This window comes from Mustela putorius, unplaced genomic scaffold, assembly GCF_011764305.1.
Source record: "Mustela putorius furo isolate JIRA1106 unplaced genomic scaffold, ASM1176430v1.1 tig00003942_pilon_pilon_pilon, whole genome shotgun sequence".
Lineage (NCBI taxonomy): Eukaryota > Metazoa > Chordata > Mammalia > Carnivora > Mustelidae > Mustela > Mustela putorius.
Genome location: NW_025422087.1, coordinates 11,162,114 through 11,189,702, shown reverse-complemented (window position 1 = coordinate 11,189,702; position 27,589 = coordinate 11,162,114). Strand labels below are relative to the sequence as shown.

Below are 27,589 nucleotides of genomic sequence, written 5' to 3'. Positions count from 1 at the left end.
ATTCTCTGTAGTCTACTTGGGCCCCACCCTGTTTGTTCATCATATTGTCCAAACAGACTTAAAATTTTCAGATTCAGATTTGGGGAACTGACCTTGCCTCCAGGCCAGTGATGGCTTTGTGTGAATTTTAAGAAGCCCCTTTCTCAAGAGAAGTTACTGCCATCTTCTGGAGAAGCTGTATAATGATGCTATAAATCTTGGAAGGCTATGAAGCACACCCTAGAATTGTGCAGTGCACAACACCCTGAACCACCCTGGTGTGGATTTGGAAATTTTTTCTCATCATGTGTTAAAACATTTTTTATTTTGGAAAATGTCAAACACATACAGAAGTGCACAGAATCATGTAAAGAATATTCTTATCACCCTCTCCAGCTTCCGTAATGATTCACAGTGAATGCTGTCCCTTCACAGTATTTTTGCAAGAATATTTTAAAGTAAATTTCCAGCTTCATATCCTTTCATGATAGATTTGAGTATTTATCTATCTATATAATGGATTTCTAAATATAAGTACCATTATTACACCCAGAAGTAGGCACTTTCTTAAAGCTCTAAATGATCCTAATATTCAGCCATGATTTTAAAATGGTGTGTGGAAGACAGGGCAACAAAGGCAAGGCAAAGATGGATTACAAACTCATGATAAGGTGTTGAGTTCGAGCCAGGAAGTTTGGGATTATTCTAAAGGGAATGAAAAAGTAACAGAGTCTCTGAGCAGGTCTACAGGGTAATGAGATTCACTTTCTGTACTGGCATTTGTGCATTGCTTCTACTCTGGGACTCAACTTTCTCTTTCTTCTGGTAGAGTCTAGAGCCTAAGAACCACCTCAGCAACCTAAGCAGCCCGCCTTCCTCCCTATCTTTCCTGTCATTTCTCTGTTGTTCAAGACTGTGGAAGAGGAACCAAAGGGAACAGATTTGCAGTCTGCCTTGGCAGACCCAATTCAAGCCCACGGTGCCTCTGACCCTAAGTAACCGTAGCACAGGACTCCACACTCCCTCATCTCCTAGAAGGCGGGAGGCAGTCACACACAAATGGGAAGCCCGGATAGAGGGATACAGCTCAAGAGAAGTAGGAAGAGCTTACCTGAGGCCCACACTGCCAGGTTCCTCTTTGGCATCTCAGGAAGAGCATTATCCTATTGCTCACTGTTCTTTATGGAGATTTTGAATCTAAAATACACATTGTTTAAAGCCATGGTTTTGTTTTGTCAAGTGGATGCAAATAAAATCATTTGCCTACTTGACTATTTTTTTTTTTAAGATTTTATTTATTTATTTATTTGCGAGAGACCATAAGCGTGGGAGGGTCTCAGGGAGAAGCAGACTCCCTGCTGAGCAGGGAGCCCTACAGATTCAGTCTTGGGACTCCAGTGTTATGACCTGAGCCAAAGGCAGTCACTTAACCAACTGAGCCACCCACACACCTTTGACTTTTCTTTGGATGCCACTGTCTCTAGCCAAAGCTCCTTCATGGTGGGGTTGAATTCCACCCTTGTCCTACTGTTCAGAGCCAACTCAGGCCTCTGTGTGCTCATTCCATTGGCTCTGCCCCCTCTTTTTGCTCGGGACACTACTCCTGCCTGTCTGTCCAGCCTCTACTCTGCTTTCCTTATTCTGCCAACTGTGCTGTGGTTGCGGATAGTACTTCCACAGGATTGAAAATCATCCCCTAAATAAAGACCAGAGTCAGGTAACAAAAATCCTATCGATTCTACTTAGTAGGTTCTGGGAGGATTATAAATTTGAAAGTCATTCAATTCAAATACATCCTGAACACTGGACCATCTCATTCTCTGGCTCTTTCCCCACCAGCTCTCTCTCTTTTTGAACAACCATAACCACCACAGGGGCGGCCCTCCCGGGGAGCTCATGGGGACTGGGAACTGTATATGCCCCAGCCTCACCTCCAACACGTTGGTGCAGCCAGATACCATATCCCAGCCAAGGGGACCTTCTTGCCTGCTTCTCATGGCCCAGAGCCGAGGGTGCCTAACCCCAGGCTGTTCAGGGAGAGAATGAACATGAGAAAGAAAAGGGAGCGGAAAGCTGGGAAAAAAAAAGAGAGGAGATCCAAGATATATCAGTCTCTGTGTATTCTGGATCATTTCTGTGAACCCTTTGTGACCCCATGACAATTGTATAATTGTATAATTCTGGAGAATTTTGTTTCTGCTGAAAGGCTGGAGGAAAACTGTGCTGGTATTTAATGTTCACTAGACTGGAGCGATCTTTGTTTTATCTAATGCCAGTCTCTTGCTATAAATATATGTTAAGTCTTAAACCCAGAGACCTGGAGTGAGAGAGTCAACTCAGATTTAATCTGGAATGAAAATTATTTGGGGCAGCACCAATCTCAGGATGGTGTTTTGCTTTTTAAGTCCAAAAATGTGATGTAAAGTAAAATAAGCAACATTTTGACTGAGAGTCTTTATATCTGAAAAAGTGACAAGAATTTCGCTCTTAAGTAAAATGCAGGCATTATTTCTATAATAGTAAGTGACAAGCTCTAAAATGAAATAAATCTCTTTGAGGGAGGTATTAAGACAAATGGATTCATAATTGTTAAAATGTAAACTTAAAAAAAAGTAAACTTCATTTATTGTTTCCTCTGAAGAGGGTTTAGTGTATGCATTAAAGGGGAAAGTGACATTTCCTTGATATTATCTGTGCCCAGTTTCTATTTTTTTATTGATACATGGACCTGAAGGATGTTTTCTGCATTGTGTATTTATTTTGCTTCTAATATTATGAGAGTGAATAAGCGTGAGATCGAGAGTGACAGAAGGAGCAATGCACGACAGCCTTTGCAATCGTTATAAACATGGGGTGCAATCCACTTTTAAGTGGACTCGGGAAAAAAAAAACCCACTGCTGGGTTTAATTAGAACAAGTGGGCATTTTGGTCACTCTTTTACTCTGGCTGGTGATATTAAAATTAATTTCACGAGAGATAGTCACATACCACAAGGTTGCAGTGAGAAGGGAATGGTGTTAATCCGAAGCTAAACATGATGCTGGTGCTTGAGGGACGCTGTTTTTACCTCGTAGGTGTGCATTTATACTATGTTGGGGGCGAGGTGTACGCCGAGTGTGTGAGCGACAGCAGCATCTTCGTACAGAGCCGGAACTGCAACTATCAGCACGGCTTCCACCCAGCCACCGTGTGCAAGATCCCCAGCGGCTGCAGCCTCAAGATCTTCAACAACCAGCTCTTCGCTCAGCTGCTGGCGCAGTCGGTTCACCATGGATTTGAAGTCGTCTACGAGTTAACGAAGATGTGCACTATCCGCATGAGCTTTGTTAAGGTAAGGATGCTTGCTTTCAGATAGTAAGATAGAAGAGGACAAACCAAAAAGCATCCCTTGGGTGTGTGGCGTCTATACCGCCCATTCGAGTAGGAAACAGGGTTGTTGTTGTTGCTTTGGGGGGTTTCTTTTGGAACTCTGTTCAGGTATTTTTAGGAAGAGCTCCTCCAGGAGTATCCACTCTCGTTCAGCAATTACAAGAAAAAAATTTTTTTTTTCTTTTAAGATTTTATTTATTTATCTGACAGAGACACAGCAAGAGAGGGAATACAAGCAGGGGGAGTAGGAGAGGGAGAAGCAGGCTTCCTCCCAAGCAGGGAGCCCAACACGGGGCTCCAGGACTTTGGGTCATGACCTGAGCTGAAGGCAGCCACTTAACCAACTGAGCCTCCTAGCGCCCCTAAGAAAATTCTAAAAGATTTTACTTTTGAAGGAAAAACAAGGTGGTTATCTGATTTTTTTCATGCGGAAGATAAAGTGACAATGATGATTTTATAGGATTTAATGCCACAAAGTTTTTTTTTTTTTTTCTCATCTCTCAAAGTGCTGAGCACTGTTATCTGTCAGTTAATATTGAATTTATCTGATTTAAATAAAACATTGCTCTTACTCTTAGAAAGCATACAGGTCAACAGAAGATATCATATTTATAAAAAAGCTACAGAACAGACAGTAGTGGCTCTAATACAAGCTGTTTTACATAAGTTTATGCCCATAAAGGCATAAACAAATTGGGATAGATATTATGTTGGGTTTGATTAATTCTGAGCGAGTAGTAGCTGTTCTGTTTATGAATATTTATTGAATTTCTTGAATTAGATTTTACTAACGTTGATGTGAAGGCTTCGGAGAACTGAGGAAGTTAGTGGGAAGGAAAACCCACTGGATTTGCACACTGAAGTCTTTGGCTGTTTCATCTCTTGCAAAGCAGTTGTGAATAATTCTGAAATTTCAAAATCTTAGCTTGTGTATCAGACTCTCTGGGTCTATGTGACAGTTTTCACATTGTCACATATCCACCCAGGAAATCGGTATAGATTGTTCCAGGTTTTTTTCACAGTAAAATTTGTTAATCTTTTAAGATTACCATGAAAAAAAGTTGTCCTATTTTTCTATACTCTTATTTTTATTGTATTTATAATTTTAGTACTTATTTTAAAAATAAGAATATAGTTTCCAATTTAAAAAATGGCTTTTTGAAACCCTTTCTTTCATGATGACAAAGCAAATTTACTGCTAAGCTTTAAAAGCATTTTTATATTGTAAAGCTATTAGCAAATACCTGGAGATCTTTCTAAATGTTCTGATGCTTTGGAACCAGCAGAGGGCATTAAATTGCCATTAATAAACAACCATTTGACTCCTAGTTATTTTCTCCAGGTCCGTGTTTTTAAAGTTAGGATGAAATGCCAGTACATCAGAGGTAATTATTTCACTGTCACGTAAGCTTGCATAGACATCTGATTGTCCTAAGATAAGCTAGATCTATTTCATAAAGCTATACAGTTCACAGAAAACAGTTAATAATGTTGCAACAGACAATCAGTTTAAAGAAATTTAAAATTTCTCATCGTGGGGAAAAAGTGGGTAAGTATGTGAGGTGATAGATATTAACTAAATGTATTGTGGTCATCTTGCAATGTATGTATATCCAGTCATTGCATGTACACCTAAAACTGACACAGTATATATCAATTACATCTCAACAAAACTGGGGCTGGGGGGGAAGACAGTACAGATAAAAATAATGTAAAATATCTCATTAGTAATTTCATATCGATTATGTGTTGATAGGATAATATTTTAGATAGATTGAATTGAATAAAACACATTATTGAAATTTAAAAAAAGAAATTATAGGACTAAACACTGGTGGCTTCCACTGAGAGGGGATGGACTAGATCATCTATAAGGCATCTTTTAGCTTTGATTTTTACTGATTCTAGGACTCAGTCAGTCAGTCAATAAGATATTGACCCAGAGCACCTACTCTGGGTCACACCAAGCATCATTCTAGGAATTGAGATATATCAGAGATTACTCAAAATCACTGCCTTCATGGAATCAATATTCCAGAAGGCAGAGACAAGCAGTAAACAATAGCTATAATAAAGAACGTGAATGGAAAGAGAAACAGAGCAGAGTATGGGGAATTGGAGTGCTGGGGTAGGGGTCAGTTGCAAGTTTTATAAAGATAGACAGGGTGGACCTCCATGGGGACTTAAAGGAGATGGGGGAGTCAAGTCGTAAGGGTATCTGGAGGGGAAGCAGTAGGCACAGAGGAAAGGCCAACCCTACAGCAAGAGCTTACCCTGACATTTGTAGGAGCAAGGAGGCCTGGGTGCCTGGAGCATGAGTCAGGGATCGGGGGTGGGGCTGGGGGTGGGATCCAACGCAAGGATTTCAGCCTTTTTTTTTTTTTTTAAAGATTATTTATTTATTTATTTGACAGACAGATCACAAGTAGGGAGAGAGGCAGGCAGAGAGAGAGGAAGCAGGCTCCCCACTGCAGAGAGAGAGGAAGCAGGCTCCCCACAGTCGAGCAGAGAGCCCGACTTGGGGCTCCATCCCAGGACCCTGGGATCATGACCTGAGCCAAAGCCAGAGGCTTTAAACCACTGAGCCACCCAGGTGCCCCAGGATTTCAGCTTTTATTTTAAAAAGATGGAAAGCCTCTGAAGGGATTTGAGCCTAGGATTTCATGATCTGACTTAAATATTTAAGATTTTTTTTTTTTTTGGCAGAGAGATCACAAGTAGGCAGAGACGGGGTGGGGGTGGGGGTGGGAAGCAGGCTCCCTAGAGCCTGATGCGGGCCTTGATCCCAGGACCCTGGGATCATGACCTGAGCCGAAGGCAGAGGCTTAACCCACTGAGCCACCCAGGTGCCCCTGACTTAAACATTTAAAAGATCACTGCCGCTGCTATGTGATTTGCAGATGTCATGCAGACAAGCATGGAAGTAGAGACCAGCTAAGAGGCTATTGCAGTATTCAGATGAGAGATGATGGTTGTGCCCACTAGGGGGAGCAATCTCATAGAAGGTGTAAGAAGGGGAAGGATTCTGAGTTGTGCAGGTGATTCCATGGGGGAAGGTGAAAGGAGGAGTTAAAGAGATAAAGTTGCCCCCACCCGGGAGGGAGAAGATACAGGTGGATCAGGTGCAGATAGAAGGTAAAACCTTCAGTTTTAGTGAGAATACCTCTGTGATGTCTGACACGTGTCAAAGCAGAGGTCAGACATCACAGAAGGAGACAGAGGTACCAGTCTGGATTTAGGGAGAGAGGGCTGGGCTGGAGATGTCAGTTTAGGAATTGTCAGTGTTTGCACAGTATTTATCCATGAGCCTGGATGGAACTGCCAATGTTTGAGTTAAACAGAGAAGATCAGGGGCGCCTGGGTGGCACAGTGGGTTTAAAGCCTTTGCCTTCAGCTCAGGTCATGATCCCAGGGTCCTGGGATCGAGCCCCGCATCGGGCTCTCTGCTCGGGAGGGAGCCCGCTTCCTCCTCTCTCTCTCTACATGCCTCTCTGCCTTGTGATCTCTGTCAAATAAATAAAATCTTTTTGGGGAAAAAAAAAAAAAAACCAACAAAGATCAGAGCTTCTAGGACAGAGCCCTGAGGAGAGGAATTGGTACAGCCAGTATGGACAATTTGTTTGAGGATTTTCGCTAGAAAGGAAGTCAAAGATATAGAGCAGTAAGTGGTGGCAGTGGTAGGGTCAGCAGAAGTGTTTTGAAGATGGGAGAAATTTCAGCATGTTCCTATGTAGATGGGAATGATTCAGCATAAAACAAAATCTTGTAGGGAAGAATGGGGAGATTTGTGGGAATGATGTCCTTGGGAAGGCATTTGAGTCTTATGCACAACTGGATGGACTGGCTTATTTGGAAGTGCGGATAATTAATCTGTGCTGAGAAGTAAAAAGGGTGAGTGTGTTGGCACAGGTGCTGTGGAAACTCTTCTGATTGCTTTACGTCTTGTTAAAATAAGATGAAAATTAAGAGGAAGGCAAGCCATAAGTGATGCTGAACTCTTAAGAACAAACTGAGGGTTGGCAGAGGGGAGGTGGGTAGGGGGATGGGGTAACTGGGTGTTGGACATGAAGGAGGGCACTTGATGGAATGAGCACTGGGTGTTGTAACTGATGAATCACTGAATTCTACCGCTGAACCTAATAATACAGTGTATGTTAACTAAATTGAATTTAAATAAAGAATTTTTAAAAAGAAGTTATCATTCACAAACAGACTGGGGAGTAGGTGTTAGAGCTTTTGGGGAAAAGGAGCAGGAGTGAGCAGACATTTGGGGTGTGGGGAGGAGTGGGAGAGCACAGTGACTCGGGGACAGTCATTCCATTGCAGGTGGCATCAAGAGGGGCACTTGAGGCTTGTGCTCACGAATGTGAAGTGTTGGTCAGGCAGCATGGTTGTGTTGAAATCTAATTTTTTAAGAACTACAGATAGTCACTGTTCCCAATAACAGTGATGTGTGATGTTTCTTATTTTTAAAATAACTTGTCCCTGATGTATAATGTACAGAGAATAAAGATAGGCAAATTTATTTTTTACTTATTTTTACTGTCTCTTCTGTGAATGGTAATAAATGGGAAATTGCCAAAAGTGAGCCTAAAAGAGAGAGAGGAGAAAAAAGCTTTGTAAACCAACCCAGAGTAATCAAGAACACCCTCACTTCTGTCTTTACACCTTTGAGATCCAGTCACTGGTCTGTAGTGAGCATCCATTTTGTGCAAAACATTGTCTTCAGCAGGAAGGGGTCGAACATAAAGTCAGGCCCCTTCCCTTGTGGAAGAGAGAATGATTTGCCAGTGTTTCCGGTGTGCCTAGAGACCAGACCCCTCTAGGTCCATGTGTTGAGCTGTGAGCCCTGAGGGAATCCTTTGATTTGGACTCCTCTTCGGGTGTCTGGTTGATGCACAAATTGTCCTGTGCTTACAGGAAGATGGAGGGCACGCTTTCCCAGGGTCTCAGGAGCTGCTCTGGCGCGTGGGCTCTACGTACTGATGTCTATCTCTCACCTCTAGAGGCTGACCGAAAGTCTGCCGCCATCACTCTGGGCTCTGTTCTTGCTTTCCAGGGCTGGGGAGCGGAGTATCATCGCCAGGATGTCACGAGTACCCCCTGCTGGATTGAGATTCATCTTCATGGACCACTGCAGTGGTTGGACAAAGTTCTGACTCAGATGGGCTCTCCACATAACCCGATTTCTTCAGTGTCTTAACAGCCGGTCATGTCTTAATCCACAGTTCTGTAGAGTAAATGCTATTGCAGGCAGTGGCTTAGATACCATTTCAGATTTGCAACTAACTGAAGTTTCTAAGTACATAATGTAAATACATATAATATATACTCTTCATTTTTTTTTATCACCAGTTAATTTGCACTAGAATTTCTAGTTAACCTGATGCCCGCACAACGTGATTAGGAAAGCAGGTTTTTCATGCCAATGCTATAATAAGAAGCAGCTTCTTTTGTGGGAGGAAACAAAGGAAAAGCAACCGTGTCGATAGAATTTGAAAAATGTTGGCAGAAAGAAAGGGCAGCGTTAGTCAGCCATGTCATTATAAGGTATGTTGTGTGGCCTATCAGAAAAATATCGAAACTGTATCTTACAAATTGGGGTACGAGCAGCACCAGAGCAAGTAACGCTTTCAGACAAAAGAAAGCAGTCAAACCCATAGCATTTAAACAATCTCACTCTTAGTGCTGTTGGCAAGAAGGGGGACAGAAAAACACCAAGCTTGTAAAATTAGTTATGTAAGATAAGTCACGTAAATTATTTCCCAAGTTGAAATACCTATAGCTGAACTATGGTGCTGATATTAATGGTACATTTGAAACAAATTTAAACTGTGATTGGAAAAGAGACTGTGAAGCTGGGAGTCATGTTGCCTCATGATCCACCACAATTAAGAAGAAAATAATGAGTCTAATACATGGGAATATTCATATGAAAATGCCATGAAATGAGCTATATTTCCAAATTGCAAAGTAAGACCAGAACTTAGTCCAAGAATCACCCAGGAAGACTCTTGCTTTCCACATTGGAAATCGGGCCCCTGTTTTCCTGGTTATTCCACTCAAGCAGTCTGGCAGACATCTGAGTCTGCCCAGTGAGCTAGAGGACTTTGTGTATAAATTCGAGGTGGGGAAGGAGCAGTAAAGGAAGAGGGTTGGGCGAAAGCATTGGATGTTTTCTCACACCTTCTCACATTCCCATTAGAAGACTTCATGGCGAGGGCACTCCTTTTGCCTACATGTTGGCACATACTATTTACAGATGACTAAAACGGTGGTGAAGCCTTTGAGAGAATCTGGACACATTGCTGGAGTCACATTTATGGGTTACGTAACTTGGTGTCTCGATCTGCTGGTCATGGCTGTTAACCTCTTACAAAGCTGAAGCCTCATACATGGAAATAACTTCCTCAATAGAATAATAATTTCATAACCCCTGTAATTTCTGGGGAACAGTGGTACTGAAGAAAGGAACATTTAAAAAATAGATATATATGGCATTAAAAACCTGTTCTTATTTACTCTCAGATGATAAAGAGAGGAGAGGAAAATTCCCCACATTTCTAGGTACTTTCATATAAAATATATATATATATATTTTATATATATATATATATATACATATATATATATATATATATAATTCCCACCCACTAAACACTGCATTGCTTCAAAAAATATTTCACACCCTCTTAAAAATGTATAATTTAAGAAGGTAATTATGCTTGTAACAGACGGTACTTCAGTAATCCAAGAGGTTTCTTCATTTATGCATTCTGTCAACTCTTTTTAGCTTTAGTGCACACAATAGTTGCTTTTCATTAAATCGTATTCAAGGTAGAAATGATCCTGTGAAAAAGATATGCGAGTGAGCTGCTACTGTCACCTCTTGTAAGAACTAGTGTTATCTAATAGAAACTTTCATATATGCAATAGAAAACAGTACATTCTACGTTAAAACTAGGTGGTCCATTTAGTGTTTAGAGAACCCCGTAGTTCCTTGGTTCAACAACTATGTATTGTGCCCCTGTATGGGCTGGGTACAGTGTTGGGTAACTGTGGAATCAGATGCAAACCAGAAGCAGCCCCAGGCTCTGGAGCTAAGAGTCTGTTAGTAAACCTGTGTAGACATCTTCATGTTTCAGAACTTTTAAAACACAACAAAACCTATGATCTTTCCTTTGCTCAGAAAGATGTAACTCCTTTCTTAATTATTTCTGTTTTGAAACTTAGTTCCCTTCTCTTTTGAGCAATCAGGTAAGAGATGAAGTCTTCCTTGGAGAAATGCTACTTTTCTTCCGTGCCCCAAAGTTGTTTGTTTTCTCCCCTGACTTCCCTGTTTTCCAGGTTTTTCCCTTTTCCTCTTTTCTTGGAAAAGGCATTAATACAGTGAGTCTTCCTCACATGAGTACAGCTCTGTGAGAGCATAAGGACACATGATTTTTCTCAAGAGAGCGAACATAGCTTTTTTGATCTCTTCACAAATGCTCAAACTCATCCCCTGGTAGCGATAACCTTATGCCTTTGTAGAATTAATCATAACTGGTTGCTTATAAATTACATTTAAAAATTAAGTAACCTGGTTGGCCATGCAGGTTTGGTAAAACCAGGACAAAATATTCCAGGAAGCCTGTGCTCATCCTTTGAAAAACAAATGATTAAAGTGGTACATTTGCATCATCACTGGTCCTGTCTCTCCAAAAGTCCATATTCGGATAGGAGTGAAATTCAGAAAAGTTAACCCTTTGGTCACTGTAACTAGTCACCTTCTCATCAGCCTTTGAACGTTTTTGCTGTCAGGAATTGTCCAAAGTTGTAATGTACCTTTTTTTTTTTTCAGACTTCCAAGTTTGCTCATGTAGCATTCATTCCTTGAGATGGACAGTCCCCCCAAAAATGTGATAACATTCTTTTAGAGGATAACTAGCGAAGGGGATGTGCTAAGCCATTTTAAAGGCACCAACAACGCCACACATTTTTAAGGTTGCCATGGACAAGGGTCGTGCAGTAGAGAACAATGTTTTAGCCTGCTCTTGAGACCCAGAACATTTTCTGTGTTGTTCAAGCCTGTTTTCTATTCTTTTCCTGTTTAAAAATTGAGATATGAGAAGTTTGTTTTATTTAGATGATATTTTACTATCTGCCAGTGTTTTAGAACTGTAAAGATGTCATTTTTCAACAGTTACCTTTTTTATTTTTATGTTTTTTTAACATTCAGTATAAATCAGGAAAAGTTGAACAACAAAATAGCACTAGCACTTAGAATCCCTTTTTCATTTTCTTCTAAGGGATTAAATGCGACAACAAAAGCATTTTATAAACATCACCTGCTAGACTTTAAGCACTTGTTTAATTTTGAATATGTCCTGAGTATTTGGATATATGTATTCAACAACTAAAGCAAACTATAACGTGCATTCCAAATTTGTCTTCCCCTGTTATGATTTTAGCAGTTGAACCGTATGACAAGACTGGAGGATTCTGACATATGTTTAAATTAATGTAACACAAACCAACAAGAAACTATTTCTGTTTAAATAGTGCTTTTGTCGATCATATCTAGGCTTCAATTATCCTTCAAATGCACACTCATACTGTTATGTGATTGTTTATAATAAACAATACTGTACCTATATGTTTCTGGCTCATTTTTCCCTATAAACATCATAAAAAGGTCACTGCCTATGGATTTTAGGTGATCTTAAACCATCTTATTTTGAAAATGAGATGCTTTTAAAATCCAATATGCTATAGAGAAATTAAGTAATGATTTTGAATTAAACATCTTGGTGTCCCCAGCATTAAGCATAGAGTCTTGGAGATACTTTGTGGTCATTTTAGAGAGGATACCATAGGAGCTTTTTTTCTGGTTAGTGGTAAATATTAAGTGATATTGTGATATAAAGGAAGGAACTATCTTATTCTTGTAAACATCTGTTCATTGTACATACATATTATGTATCAGGAAAGGTGCTAAAAATGACTGATGAGGAAAAAATAAAATAAAATCCAGGAGGAAATTCTCAATTCCCTCCATTTTCTTCTAGTCTTAAAATGGAGGGGGGAAAATGTGTCAATATTTCAAGAAAGCTTAGCCTTCTCATTAAACTTGATCAAAGTTTTCCTTTTTTTTTTTTTTAATCATTTTAAGAAATGCACCCTTTATTCAATGAGGTATTTATGGACTTCAAAACTGTAAATGAATGAAAGGTTGTTGTGGTTCAGATGTAGGCAGGGATTATGAGACCTCCCATTTCAGCTGTGAGTTTATGGAGAACCATGATTACATCTTGTCTGCTTTTGCATCTTCATGGTTCCTGACCCTGTTCTTGCCTATAATATTTGGTATTGGCATTTCAAACACTAACTATACAGATTGTTTTTAATATATCATGGCATAGAAATACAAGACAATCTTTAAACATTGACTTATCTTTGAGAGGGGATATTTTCATCCTAGAAACCTGTGCATATTCTTTTTTTTTAATTAATTAATTTATTTATTTGACAGAGATCACAAGTAGGCAGAGAGGCAGACAGAGAGAGAGAGGAGGAAGCAGGCTCCCCGCAGAGCAGAGAGCCCGACGCGGGACTCGATCCCAGGACCCTGAGATCATGACCTGAGCCGAAGGCAGCGGCCCAACCCACTGAGCCACCCAGGCATCCCACCTGTGCATATTCTTTTATCAGATGGTTCATATACGTCAGCCAATGTAGATGCAATGACAGATAACAGTTTCTGCCTTTATTTATTTATTATTATTTTTAAAAAGATTTATTTATTTATTTATTTGAGAGAGAGACAGTGAGAGAGAGCATGAGTGAGGAGAAGGTCAGAGGGAGAAGCAGACTCCCCACGGAGCTGGGAGCCCGATGCGGGACTCGATCCCTGGACTCCAGGATCATGACCTGAGCCAAAGGCAGTCGTCAAACCAACTGAGCCACCCAGGTGTCCCCAGTTTCTGCCTTTAAAAGGAATTTACAAGTTTGTGGAGGAAGATGAACGAGTATGCCAGCCAAGGTCAGTGCACTGTTGGTTGTGGCAGCTTGCTGGGGGAACAAACAGCAACATCTCCATCAGGCCCTGGGTGGGTACCTGGTAAGGCTTCTGGGCCAATCCAACTTTCTTCCTCCCCATCATTTGCCTTAGCAAGTAACCCGAGACCCTCCTAAACCAGGTTGGATGCCTGCTCTCTGTGCTGCTATCATATTTGTGCTCTTCAGTGGTCAGTTATTACTTCCTGCACCACACCGTTTACTTGTCCAACTGTCTACCAGACTGGGAGCTCTTGAAGGGCAAGGGCTGTATCTATTCATGTTCATCATTTTCCAGCTATTGTTTAGAAAGGCATTTGGGATTCACATTGTAAAAGCAGAAATGATATTTGTATCCAGTTCCTCTTTTTAAAAATTAGCAATTATTTCATTTCTCCTCTTTTTAAAAAAAATATTTTATTTATATTTATTTATTTATTTGTTTGAGAGGCAGAGCACAGGCTAGAGAGAGCGAGCATGAGCAGGGAGTACAGGGTAGAGGGAGAACCGGACTTCCCGCTGAGCAGGGAGCCCAACGTTATTGGGCTCCATCTCAGAACCCTGGGATCATGACCTAAGCCAAAGGCAGATGCTTAATTGACTGGGCCACCAAGGCTCCCCTCATTTCTCTTTGAAATAAAATAATTGCAAGCCTCCAATTGCCTGTCCAGTGACCTTGCTCTACTGGTGGGGTAAGAAGAATGCATATGATTTAGTTTGGAAATAGTAACTCAGTTGCCTGCGGTAGCAAAGAAAGGTAGCTTTGACAGTTAAACAGTTATCATTGTTTTTAGTCCTAGCACTTATTTTCAAAATGTGAATTGCAGTAAAGATTAGAAAGAAGCATAAGGAATTCTGATGGGGCAACCAGGAGTTGCAACTGCTCAGTTCCAACTTTGCCTGTGAGGTGAGAAGGAGCTGAAAAGGAGGTGAGAGTAGCTGCTTCTCACCAAGTTTGGACATGCCTGTCTGAAAGCACTTCCCATGTATTCCGGTGTGGTTGCTACTCTGATTTTGATGAGTATTCAGACTCAAGGTGATATGCCTGTTCATTAGTTACATAGGAGATCTCGGTTCAAAATACTTGTGTCTGTCTCCTAGACTACGTGGGAAGGCTTGCTATTTTGGATGCTAGAAATAGATCAGTTCCTGCTTCCAATTATTAATAGCAGAGGTGAGCTATTCCATTTCACAGCGAGGGTACAGTGTAGACAGAAAAGTAGCACTGGTATCTGAGGACACTGCTGGTCCTGTGTTGCTGTGTTGGCTTCACCTTGCATCTAATGGAGTTTAGGCCCAAGTGCTTGTTGGTCAGAAAGCACCCAGCCTTCCTCTCCAAAGTGAGCATGTGAGAGTTGCTCCACGTGCCTCAGTTTTAAGTTCTCATACTGGTTTAGAATAGGCAATGCCCATTCTGGCCAGGGGCTATCGTCATTTTCCAACTGCAGAGAAAGCCAGAAGCGTTCAAGAAATGAGATACTGGATGGACTTTATGCCCTATTTACAGGCAGCAAACGTGTGGGACTAGTGAGTAAAGGACAGTTTTGACTGTTGCTGCATGAATGATACATAGAAGAGACACGGGAAACCTGGTAACATATTGTCTCATTGTAAGGAAGAGAAAAGAGTGCTTGGATTGGGAGGAATGTTTGGTTTTTCTCAGGCACATTCCTGGACACAAGGGTCCACTCACTAACACAAAAGGCAAGGTGTTCATGCCATGAAGTCTATTTTATTTAAAAAGTATATATATATATATTTATTTAGAGAGTGTGAGTGCAAGCAGGGGAGGAGCAGAGGGAGAGGGAGAAGGAGAGGGAAGACTCAAGCCAACTCCATGCTGCAGAGCTGGACACCCGGCTCCACCTCACAACCCTGAGATCATGGCCTGAGTGGAAACCAAGAGTAGGTTGCTTAAGCGACTGAGCCACCCAGCACATCCCGCCCCCCGCCAAAGTCTCTTCTAGAAAGAAAAGATCAGCTTTGTAAATATAATAGGAGCCTAGAAAAAAGGATCTCTGAGTACTACCCTGCTGAAAGCAAACCTGAGTTTTCATAGTAGCAGACAACTTTTGATGATGCTCTTTGAAAAATACTGATAGTTCTCCAAGACTCAGACTCCTTCACTTTCTGTAGGAAGTAATGCTGTCCCAGTTACAATTCCCTCATAGATGAGTCTGTTCAACATGATGAGGAAATTCAGGTATTTATGTGTATTTTTATATAATTATAATAAGTAGTAATACATTTTTGTGCAAATGCTTAATATTAATATAATACTATTAATATATCCTGTTTGTTATTAGATTTTCAAAGGCAACTGGTATAAAATCTTATTAGTGCTGACTGTGGTTCCAATTTGAGGACAGTAAATGATACAAAGTACAATCATAAGAGAGGAAAACAAAATCTCACTAGTTATAACTTCTGGTTGTTTTACAAATCTTAAGAAAGCCTGCATGTGGGGCGCCTGGGTGGCTCAGTGGGTTGAAGCCTCTGCCTTTGGCTTGGGTCATGATCCCAGGGTCCTGGGATCCAGCCCTGCATCAGGCTCTCTGCTCCACGGGGAGCCTGCTTCCTCCTCTCTCTCTCTCTCTGCCTGCCTCTCTGCCTGCTTGTGATCTCTGTCTGTCAAATAAATAAATAAATAAATAGTCTTAAAAAAAAAAAGAAAGAAAAGAAAGCTTGCATGTATTTCTGTATCACTAGGGTAAAGCTATGAAGATGGAAGATTTGTTTCTTTTGCTGCAATATACAATAACAAAAACCATTCGTCTCTAATGCTTTTGAACATTACAAATGATTATTCGGAGGGCAAGTAATAAATGTTGGGTGGATAGAGGAAAGTAGTCCATGTCCTGAGTAGGAGATGAGATCAACTTCTCTAATTATTAAGCAGTTCAAATATCTTCACTAAAATAGTTTTAAAAGAAATTTGTTAACTTTAAACTCAATAAAATCATTTTAATCAGACCTTTTTCTATAGTGGGGCAGTTCAGCCCATTTTAAAATAAAATTGTTACCTTTTTAAAAAAATAGTTGTCTGAACACAAATAAATGTTATGTGCCATTCAACGGCACCTGTTGTCATGATTATAATATTTATTTTCATAGCTAAAGAAAATGAGAAGCTGAAGGAGTCACAATGATTAAAAAAAAGAATACAAAATTTTCCATGTCAGTTAGTTACACAAAAGAAATTAGGACCATTTGGCAATACCTGCACTAATTATGTTTTCTAATTCTAGACAAAGAAACAGCACATTATAAATCAACAATCATTTGAAAGCTCCCAAATTGGATTTTTTAAATATGTTGCATTTTTTTTTTAAAGATTTTATTCATTTATTTGACAGAGAGAGATCACAAGTAAGCGGAGAGGCAGGCAGAGAGAGAGGAAGGGAAAGAGGCTCCTTGCTGAGCAGAGAGCCCGATGTGGGACTCGATCCCAGGACCCTGAGATCACGACCCGAGCCGAAGGTAGCGGCTTAACCCACTGAGCCACCCAGGCGCCCCCCAAATTGGATTTTTTAAACCAACACTGGAAACCTGGAAGCCACAAAAGAAATGTCATATATGTTGAAATCTACAAAATCTAAAACCTTGTGTGGCAAAAATACCATAAAAGAAGTAGATAGGCAAATTTTAGATTTGGGGAAATATGAACAAAAATGACAGAGTTGGGGCACCTGCATGGGTGGCTCAGTTGGTTAAGTTCCTTCCTGCCTTTGGCTCAGGTAATGATCCCAGGGTCCTGGGATCGAGCCTTGCCTTAGGCTCCCTGCTCAGAAGGGAGACTGCTTTTCCCTCTGCTCCTCCCCGCCTCCCACTCATTCTCTCTCTCTCAGATAAATAAAATCTTTTGAAAAAAATACAGGCTTAATTTTTATTATATGCACCAGACTTTTGCACATTGGGTAGAAAAATGGAGCCTAAATATATGACTAGGCGATTCACAGAAGAGCAAATCTAAATAACAAGCATATATAAAGAGGTACTCAAATTTTCCACTATTCAGAGAAATGCTAATAAATGTAATAATTAGCAGTACATATCTATCAAGGAAGAGTTAAAAAAAAAAAAGAACAGTAATTCTTGTTGGCAAAAATAGGAAAAGAAATTCTCCCTTGCTGCTAGTAGACATTTGCAGTGATAGAGACTTTGGGGGAAAAAGAAATGTAGTATCTGAAGAAAGCACATATCTATATATTTCCCTCCACCTAGCAATCCCAATTATGAAAATCTATTCCAAGGCCATTGAACTGCCAGTGCACACCAGTACGTAAGGATACAGTACAGGGAGGATGCATTGTTCATAGTGACAGACAACTGGACACCAAGTGAATGGCATCAACAGTGGAATGATTGAATGTGATGACACATTCCTATCATGAGATGCTCTGCAGCCATCTAAAGGAATGAATCAGAGCCACAGAAGTGATTTGGGGGGACTTCTGAGTACTGGAGCATAAAAAAGTAATATGCTGACGTGTATAATATGCCCACATTTTTATGTAACTGCAAGTTGCTATATGTGTATATATGTGTGTTTAAGATTCACAAAACAGTAAAAGTAAGGAAGAATACATGCTAGGTTGTTGACACGGGCTATCTAGAAGGTGAGCAGTGCATGGAAGACTGATGGTGGGGAACCAAAAAATTAAACAAAAGGGAGAACCTAAACCAGAAATCCTCAGTACATGCGTTAGGATTACATTGATGTATTTATATAAAATTATATGTGTGTGCATACAGAGACTTGAAAAAATTTAGCATATATTTAAGTGCCTACTGTGTTTGAAACTAGGCACTTGGAAGTGTTAGCTCCTAATTTAGCAACAACACTCTACTGTGGGCAGAGCATCATTTCTGGAGACAAGATTTAATTCAAGTCTTGGCTCTACATCCAACAGTTAGACCTGTTTTACAAGTCACTTCTCTGAGTTTTCTTCCCTCATCCAAAAACAGGGATAATACTTGCCATATCTTGAGGTTCAAATGAATTATTACATGAAAGTACTTTCTAAAGTAATATAATTAGGGTGTAAGTAATATTTGTCTTTTAACATATTCCAAAACTCAAGGGTTAGTGTACAAAGGCTTTATTTATTTATGATAGTACTTCCACGGTCAAATGTGAAGTTCATGCTCAAACTGCACAGGCCTCCCCATGATTACGTACACGGCTCACACGACGTACAACAGTGTGCAGTGAGTAACTTAAAAGTCCTGGATTTGAATCCAGCTGGTTGTGCAATCTTGAGCAAGTGACAACCTCTGCAAGCTTGCTTCTGCATCCACACAATAACCGTTGTGCATACACCATGGGATTGTTGGAAGAGTAAGTAACCAGAATTGTTTTAAAAAATTATAAAATGCTAGAAAATTGGTATCATTCTGTCATGCTGTCTTTAGATTATAATCTACTTTCTTCATGCACCTCTGTGAGGGAAGTTTACATTTGGGCCTCAGAATGGATGGCAGGAAACTCCAGGGGGAAACTGCACTATAAGTAAGTGCTAAATATATGGAAATGAAGATTTATTAGTAAAAATATTTCTTCCTATAAACTTCAAAAGCAAGCACCTAGCTTGATAGCATTTGTACAGCTATTTAAAACTATAGTAATCATATCCAGAACTATGAGAGATAATAATAAATTAATAAACTACTAAATTTGGGGGTCATTTGTTAGGCAGCAATAACTATATAGCTAGGTCTATCAGTTACCTGCTCTCCAGAATGCTGTGTAACAAAGGACCCCCAAATTCTATGGCTTATAATCATAAACAGCTATTATTGCTCACAAGTTTACAGATCAGTTGGGGGGTTCTGCAAATCTGGGCTAGGTCTGGTTGATTTGGCCTGGGGTCAAATGCATCTGCAGTCAGCTGGCAGGGTGGCTGGGGGTGAGCTAGTGGAGCACAGCCTCACTCACATGTCCGGCTGTTCACCACAGCAGCGGAGTAGGTCTCTAAAAGAACAAGTAGAAGGGTTCAAAGTCTTGGAAATCTACTCAAAGCTGGCACATATTATTTCTTCTGCATTCTGTTGGCTAACACAAGTCACAAGGCCAGTCCTTCAGATTTAAGGGATAGAGGAATAAAGTCAACTTCTGGGTGGGAGAAGTGTCAGTTATATTGCACAGGTCTGCAGTACCTGAAGGGATAAACACGTGGGGACGCACTGCAGTAAATCTACCCAAAATAAGTAAAAACCATACTGTTTCATTAATGAGCTGTCTGTAAGCATATACTGAGATAGATGTTTATTTATACATAAATTCAATTCCTCTTATTTTAATTCAGCATTCTGGCCTATTACTTGCCCCTCCTTTCCGATCCCTCTTATTCCACTTGAAAGATAAGCTGATTTCTTTTCTTTCTTTTTTTTTTTTTCTTTAAGTTTTGTGTATTTATTTGATAGAGCCAGTGAGCCCAAGCAGGGAAAGGGACAGAGAGAGAAACAGACTCCCCTCTGAGCAGGAAGCACCATGTGGGACTTGATTCCAGGGCCCTGAGATCACGACCTGAACCAAAGGCAGATGTGTGACTGACTGAGTCACACAGGTGCCCCTTACTTTTTTTTTTTTCCCCACTATAAAGTTTAACTTAACACTGTAGGGATTCAATAAAGGTTCCAAAACCATGAGTAAGAGAACTAATAGTTAATAACAAGTATAAATGAATTCCTCTGCATCCAGAATGAAAAAACTAAAGAACAGAATAAGTGAATCAGACAACTGAAAGGTCTACAATGGGCTTTAATGAATAATTTTGGTAAAATCTGCATTTTTGCACAGATATACAGGTACAAAACACCTAAAATATAAAAAGATTCTCTCCTTAAGTACTTCTTAGAACAGCCGCGACTAAGGTTAACTCGATATACATTACAGGATTTAAAACCCAAGAAATGAAGACATTTTTGCACAGTTACACCTAAGAGACATACATTTATTATCTAACATTGGAAATACTCTCTTGACATTTGATTTGTTATTCTTATCGGTAGGTTTGCCTTTTAAGTTTTCCTAGGAGACAACACAAGAAAAAAAGTATCTACCCAGATTACCCATCATCATTCTTTGAACATTACTTCAGGAATAACACGATATTAAATTAGCTCAATTTTGAAAAACATTGACAAAATGCTGAAGTGTTATTCTTACTTTCAGAATTTCTTTTTGAAAAGGAAATTAATATTAAAAAATTGTTTTTGCCCTGACATTGGTAGAATGAGATACACCTATGCTGTTTACAAATTCAACACACAAGTCTGCTTTAAAAGAGAAAACACTAATAGGTAACATGAAATGAGAAGCCAACTTTAGGAGATGCTTTCATTCCAGTGTACTTAGTTAACCCCCTCCTAGGTTTTACCAGCACATCTCTGAAAAGAAATGCATATCCTAATTTCATAGATAATTAACAATGATCATTTTCCTTATACATTTAAAATATGCTTACCTCTTTGACAGCTCCAGTCTTAACTGTAAAGAAAAAGTTATTTCAAGAACCCAATTTTAGGTGCTCCAATGACATTTTATCATCACAAGTAGTATCACAACTATCAGTGTTCTTAAGAGGAGGATTACTGACATTGTGGGTGAGATAATTATTAGTTGTGAAAGTCCTTTCCAGACACTGTAGAACATTTAGGATTCCTGACCCATTCACTAAATACCAGGAGTTTTTAAGATCATTGTGACAATTAAAAACATATCCATCCATTTCTGACTGCCCCTTGATAAGACCACTGAACTAAATGATCAAAAATTAGTATCTCTTAGCTTTGTGACTTCCACAGAAAGTAACTGCTTCATTACCTTCAGTAACAATGACTGAAGAGGAATACTTTGTTTTAAAAAAAATTGTAATTTAATGTTATTTTGGAAAGATAAACTGTTTCTTCAAATTCATGGTAATCTGAAAGGATTAGATGCACAAAGGGCAATACTTATTTATCCCAAAATGTACACACATATTTACAGGAAAATGACTGTTTATGTTTTACTGGCATATCTAATCCCATCTATCTTTAGTATAAAAATATGTCCATCTTCTACAACAAAATTAAAAAAAAATGTGGATCTTCTTGGTAAATTCCTTCAAACTGATGTTCCTGGAAACTGCTGCTGTCTTTGCTCCAAAACTTGCTGATTTAATAGTTGTTGCTGTTTCTGTAAAAACTGCACCACTTCTGGACTTCTTAGTAATGACTTGGAAAAAAAAGGAAAAAAATATATTTATTAGCATTATTCTTATGGGAGTAGATTGCCTTCATGTTATAAAATTACTCTGATGTCTCTACACAAGGCACAATATGCTTACAAAACAAAATATGCCCAAACTGAATTCACACTTGCACCTGATGCACTGCATTAAACTGCAAACTTAGAATAATAAAATTCGATGTCATACATCAAAATACTAAAACCTACAGTAATGGGTGAAGCCTAATCTTATCGGTGACTGTGTACACAAAGGAAGTGAAATGCTTTATGTTATGCCAGCATATATACTATCTATGAAACATAAGAGCAAACAGCCAAGAAGAGCACTGGTCCAAGGTCACAGTAAGAAAAACAAGGGGCCACGTGTGAAAATGGCAATTAGATGCCAGGTTGGAAATCCATGTAAGGATTCAATTTCTCCACTAGCCTATTAAGTCTTTCTGAAGAAATTAAAAAGAACATGTGTGTGTACAGGTATTAATGAAAATAGTATTAGCATATTACAAAAATTTCAGAAAAGGCAGAATATGACTGATCTAATACAGTTTTGTACACCTACCATTTTTAAATATAGTCATATAATGAATACAGTTAGTGTGCTTTTACTTAAATAAAATACTTCTATAAAGTGATGAGGGAAATAAACTTTGGATCCCCCAAATTAAAAAAGATAAACTGAGCAAGGTGGAAATACTAGCGTTGAATACTGATTTTAAAACTTAACATTAGAACACAGTACATTTTCTAATTATTTCTTTAAAACTTATTTATTATACTTCAATAAAAAATTGTTTGTAAAGATGTACCAATATCCTATTAAGTAAATGCACAATAATCTACTCCACTATTATCAAACTATTGAACATTTAGGTTGTTTTAACTACTATTTTACTATTTGTGATAATTACATTTCTGGCAACATCTTCATGCTTAACTTTACCCATATATAGGGTTTATTTCCTGCTGAGACTCCTGATACCATTGCCCAACTGCTTTCTAGGTCTGATACATACATAATACCACCAATAGAATGAGCGTGCCCATTTCATGAAACCCCCAATATCACTGTGATGTCTTTTAAATAGTTTTCATTTGTTGTATTGTTGTGATTTTTACTGATACTTAATACCTTTTCATATCACTTCATGGTAGCATTTCTGCTTTTATTCCTGTTTATACTTTTGCAATGTAGTGAAGCCAACATTTTTTCCTCATCAATTTCTATGAATATTTTGTAAACTAAAAATGTCAACCATCTTAACCACAGTGTCTTATATGTGCTGCAAATATTTTTCCAATATGCTAGTTTGAAATTTGCATTTTTTTCTTAAAGATTTGATTTATGACAGAGAGAGAGCAACAGAGGGAACACATGCACAGGGGAGCTGTAGTGGGAGAAGCAGGCTCCCTACTGAGCAGGGAGCCCATTATGAGGCTCTATCCCAGCATCCTGGGAACAGAAGGCATACGCCCAAAACGACTGAGCCTCCCAGGTGCTGCCTGAAGTTTGCATTTTTATCGCCATTTTTGACTACAGCATTCATTACCTCATACTTCTACTTCTTTTAAGCTAGAAAAAGATTTTTTAAGATTAAGTCTCAATTGTATTTTTTTTCCTTTATCAGGAATTTAGTTTGATGTATAGTGATATGATGAGCTAAATTCTCTTTTTGTCTTCAAATTATTACCCAATTATTTCCATGTTTATTGAAAAATCTCTGCTTTTTGATTGATTTCTGATGTCTTTTAGCGAATTTATAATAGGAACCCCTATTAAATGTTGGTCTCATTTTATTTCCATACCACTAATGCATTCTTCCACAAACCACAGAATTCAGTACAGAGTCTGCTTTAAAACCCCATTTTGCTCAGATATTCAAGGTTTAGTCTATGAAGATAAAGGATTAAAGGTTTGTTTTGGGAAAGCTTTATGAGATTCCAGGGTGTACTAGCAAAGGAACAATTCATTCTGATGACCAGTTGAGCAAGTTTTAAAATCTCAAAAATCTAAATAATTCTAACAACTTCTGATAATAAATTTGTAAGTACTTTACAGATACTTACCAGTCTTTTTTGATTTAACACTTGTTCTAAAAGAGTAGGTCTTGCAGGACGATCCCCAAAGGTTCCTGTTCTTTGTTTAACAATGGAGAGTATGTTATCTGTACTTTCCTGGGATAAACGATAAAAATGCAAACAGGATTAACAGTTCACATAAAATAATAATCCATGATTGTACGCTTTTAATGATGTAATGAATGAGTCCTCAGCTTCTCTTCCTTCTTGCCCAGTTCCTGTAAAACTTTGGGAAAAGCCCTCATTAAGTCACAGATAAGACGTTGGCAGTTAATTTTATAGAACACTCTTCACTCCCACCCCTCTACAATTTCTTTAACCTCAGATCTCCAGTCTCTTGAAGGTCTCAAAATCAAAAATGGGGTAGAGGTGGGAGGAGCAAAGAGTTACCTGTGAGCTGTTTTCAGTATTACAAAAAATGCCAAGTGGAAATTGAATATTCTCTTCAGATAAAGCTATCCAGGCCAAAACAGTCCGCCTCCTTTGGGTAGAATATATACTCAAAGGCAATCTACCTATTGCTAGAAACACTGATAGTTTTTTATCCAGTTAACAACAACAATTAAATGGGGGGAGGCAGTAAAATATTAAAGAAGCAACTGATGGACAAGGCTTTCAAAATTTGTTAAGTCACTAGGAGAAAAATGACAAACTGGCTTTGAAAAAACTGGAAAGCACTGGTATAAATAATCTCCTGCCACTGGTATAGACAAAATAGCTAGATCCTAAAATGAAAACCATACTTTGAGATATCCTTACCCAAACAAACTCAGCAGCCCTAGCTACCAAATATGTATCCCTAGTTCCTTGACAGTATCTTAGAAACTCACATTTTTCCTGGCATAACTAAATACTGGAGTTAACTGAGATATATTCTGACTCTTATAAAACCACGATACAATACTGATCACATCCAAAAATGATGGCTAAGCAAATATAAAATTATAAATGTTTTACATAAACCCATGCTATATGTAAATTTACTCTTCTCTCTTTGCTCTTCAGGTGGTTACTGAAGCTGTTTCCTTCTCTTGACCTCCCTCTACTGGCCTCTGAGTTCTGTTAGAATAGCCACTATCTTTCATTATAGGAAGTTTATCAACCTGATGTGACAAAAATGTTCAATCCCTAAACATTTTAGGCCGCAAAATGTAAAAAAAAAAACAAAAACAAAACTATAAAAAGAGCATTCTCATACCCCAAAAAAACAAAAATAATTTCTTCTTCTCTTTCCACAGGATTAACTATGTGTGGCACTATTTCATTTTTATATGCACAAGAAGTGGAATCATGAAACTGACTTGATGGCAGAGTACCCTATATTCTCACAACTCCAAACAAAGTACTACGCAGATTCACAATGTGAATGTTACAAAATCACAAAAACTCGTAGTAGAAATAACCTTGAGTCAGCTAGTCCAAACTTCTACAATGTTGAGGTTCCCTTTTTAAAAATTTTCAACACCTTTTCCCTTTTCAAAAATTTTCAACACCTTTTGTCCTAAGGAGTTTACCAACTTTTGAGGCATCCCGTTTAGTTTTAAATAAGTCCAACATTTAGGTAAACTTTTATTTCGACTGAGCTGAAATACATATCTCTTGTGATTTTTACTTAATGTCCTACTTACATAGAGCTACCCAAAATAAACCTACTGCTTCTTCCAAATGATGCCCTTTTAAGGATATTTATGGGTAATGATCACTCCCATAGTCTATTCTTTTATCCCTAGTTCCTTTATGTTTCTTTCCTATAGCATAATTTTTAGATGCATGACTAAATGTCATATACATTTGTTCCTTATTTAACTTGATTTATGTAAATGATTTTAAATACCTTAAATTGCTTTTAGATTACTACAAAAGACCCCCTATTACCACTCATCAGTCCTACTATAATGATCTCCTAAATAATCTCTAAATCTCTAGGCCTCAACTTTAATCCACCCCATTAGAGTTTCTATTACTTCCTAATTAGAAACTTCATTTGAAGACCCCAAACCCAAACCCCATAGTCTGACATTCAATACCATACAAAAACTGGCTTCAAATTCTCTTTCCAAATTTATTTTCCAGATAAATATTCTTTCATTAGAATGGTCCCCTTGCTTCTTCCCAAAAGTGTTTTCTGTATTCACACTTCCCTTCCTTTACTAAGATGTGTTTCTCTTTATTTTATCTACCAAAATTTGAGGGAAGCAATATAGAGTGGGGATAGAATGAAGGCTCTAGAATCAGACTGCTTGGGTTTGAGTACTTGTTGGCTATATGACCTAGGCTAAGTTACTTACTCTCTCTGTGCCTTAGTTTCCACGTGTGTAAAATATAGCATCTGTGTAGCACTGCTGAAGGGTGTGAGACTCCATGCCTGGCACATAAGAAACTTAGCTGATTAAGCTTAAACTATTACCCACACTTTCTGGTGTCTACTGAGTTATATTTTCTCTGCAAAACCTTTCCAGAGTATCTCAGCTGGTAAGGAGACTATTAAGTATAAGGCTACTGAGAATAGAATTACTGAGAACAGAGTTCAAAGAATAAGATTAACATAGAGAACAGGACACTAAGGTCAGAGTACTACTAAGCATAGGGGTACTAGGAGCGGCTTACTAAGAATAGGCATACTGATAAAAGTAAGCTGTGAATAGGGAGGGTAATAAAGCCAGGAAGAGATCACCTTCTCCAAAGTACAATCTCATCTAGGTTCCTAAGTCTCTTGGCCTGCTTCTTTAGCAATGAACCAGACCAATCACCTACTATCTGTCCTTCCAGCCCATATCCCAGATCTTTGAAATGACCGATCTGCTGATGTATCACATCATTTCCATTGACATTTATTCATCTGTCAAAGGATGCAACAGAACTGTTAAGGATTTGCACATGTGTGTATAAACTTTAATTTAGGACAAGCGCTCACTAATTCTCAACCACAAGTCCAGACCCAGCAACCTGGCCCATCTGGGAGCCGGGGGGTAGTGCTGGAAATGCGCTTCGCGTTAGAGTTTTTTCTAACCACCTCCCACTGCCCAAGACCCCATCTAAGGTCTGATACCTCCAGTCTGACGTTTCCCGTGCTGCCAGGCTGGGCGGACCCACTGCAGTTAAGGGCCTGGTCACTTTTCTTCTTTTTGTATTTGTCCTTATACATCTTGTTGCGGTGTTTCTTGCACATCCAAGGCTTCCGCTGCTTGGCCACCTGGCTCGTGGTCTCGCTGCAGCCCTCGAAGGTGCAGGTCTTGCTCATGCTGCCCCCGCCGCTGCTCCGTCTCCGGGCTCCCCCGCTGCCACCCTCGCCGCCAGAGTGGGTCTCCTCATCCTCCAGATCCTCCAAACTAGCGGTGCTTTCGCCTCCCCCTGGGGCGTCGGAAGTGTCCAGCAGGTCGGCTTCGTCCTCCCCTGCCTCCTCCTCTCCAGTCCCCGCCACTTCGCACAGGTACCTAATGGACTTGCCTGCACCGGCGCCGTCCCCCAGGGCCGGAGCTTGCCTCAGGACGCCCTCGGCCGCAGAGTCGTCCTGCCCTCCGCAGGGATGCATCACCAGCAGAGTAAACTGCGAGGCTGGGGCCGGGACGGGGGCCGGAGCCAGGGCCTGGCCCAGAGCAGGGGCCGGGGCCCCGGGGCGGAACGCGCCGCTGGCAGCGCCCGGCCCCGCACCCTCGACAACACCCTGCACCTCCGTGCTGCTGACACCTTATGGGGGTCCACGACCCCAGCCCTTCAGCACCTGTAGGGCCCAACGGCACTTCGCAAACCAAAGACCCAGGACACGCGAGAGGAAAAAAAAATATCTCCGGCTCCGCTAAAGCAGCCCGACTGCGCCTGCGCCTGCGCGTGAGCGTTTCCACGCCGGGTGCCTTTCAGGGAACTTGGCGTTTCTGAGGGGCGGGGCTGAGCCG

General features: G+C 39.7%; 2 protein-coding genes across 8 annotated transcripts in view; one reads left to right on the top strand and one right to left on the bottom strand.

Moving 5' to 3' along the window:
* The window catches only part of SMAD9 (SMAD family member 9), a 74,609-nt gene extending 62,625 nt beyond the window's left edge, over positions 1–11,984 (top strand). For all 7 annotated transcript variants that reach the window (XM_045069536.1, XM_045069533.1, XM_045069535.1 and 4 more), the window contains 2 exons: positions 3,055–3,311; positions 8,409–11,984. In XM_045069536.1, coding sequence (XP_044925471.1) covers positions 3,055–3,311; positions 8,409–8,552 — 401 coding nt within the window. In that variant the 3' untranslated portion in view covers positions 8,553–11,984. The remainder of the gene's footprint in view (positions 1–3,054; positions 3,312–8,408) is intronic.
* An 8,143-nt stretch (positions 11,985–20,127) lies between these two features.
* On the bottom strand, positions 20,128–27,384 carry LOC101691297 (regulatory factor X associated protein; the record flags this gene model as incomplete). Its single annotated transcript, XM_004770822.3, has 3 exons — positions 20,128–21,605; positions 23,685–23,792; positions 26,746–27,384. Coding segments are annotated over 3 exons (858 nt in total), but the record flags the coding sequence as incomplete, so codon positions are not given.
* Positions 27,385–27,589: the final 205 nt, after the last annotated feature.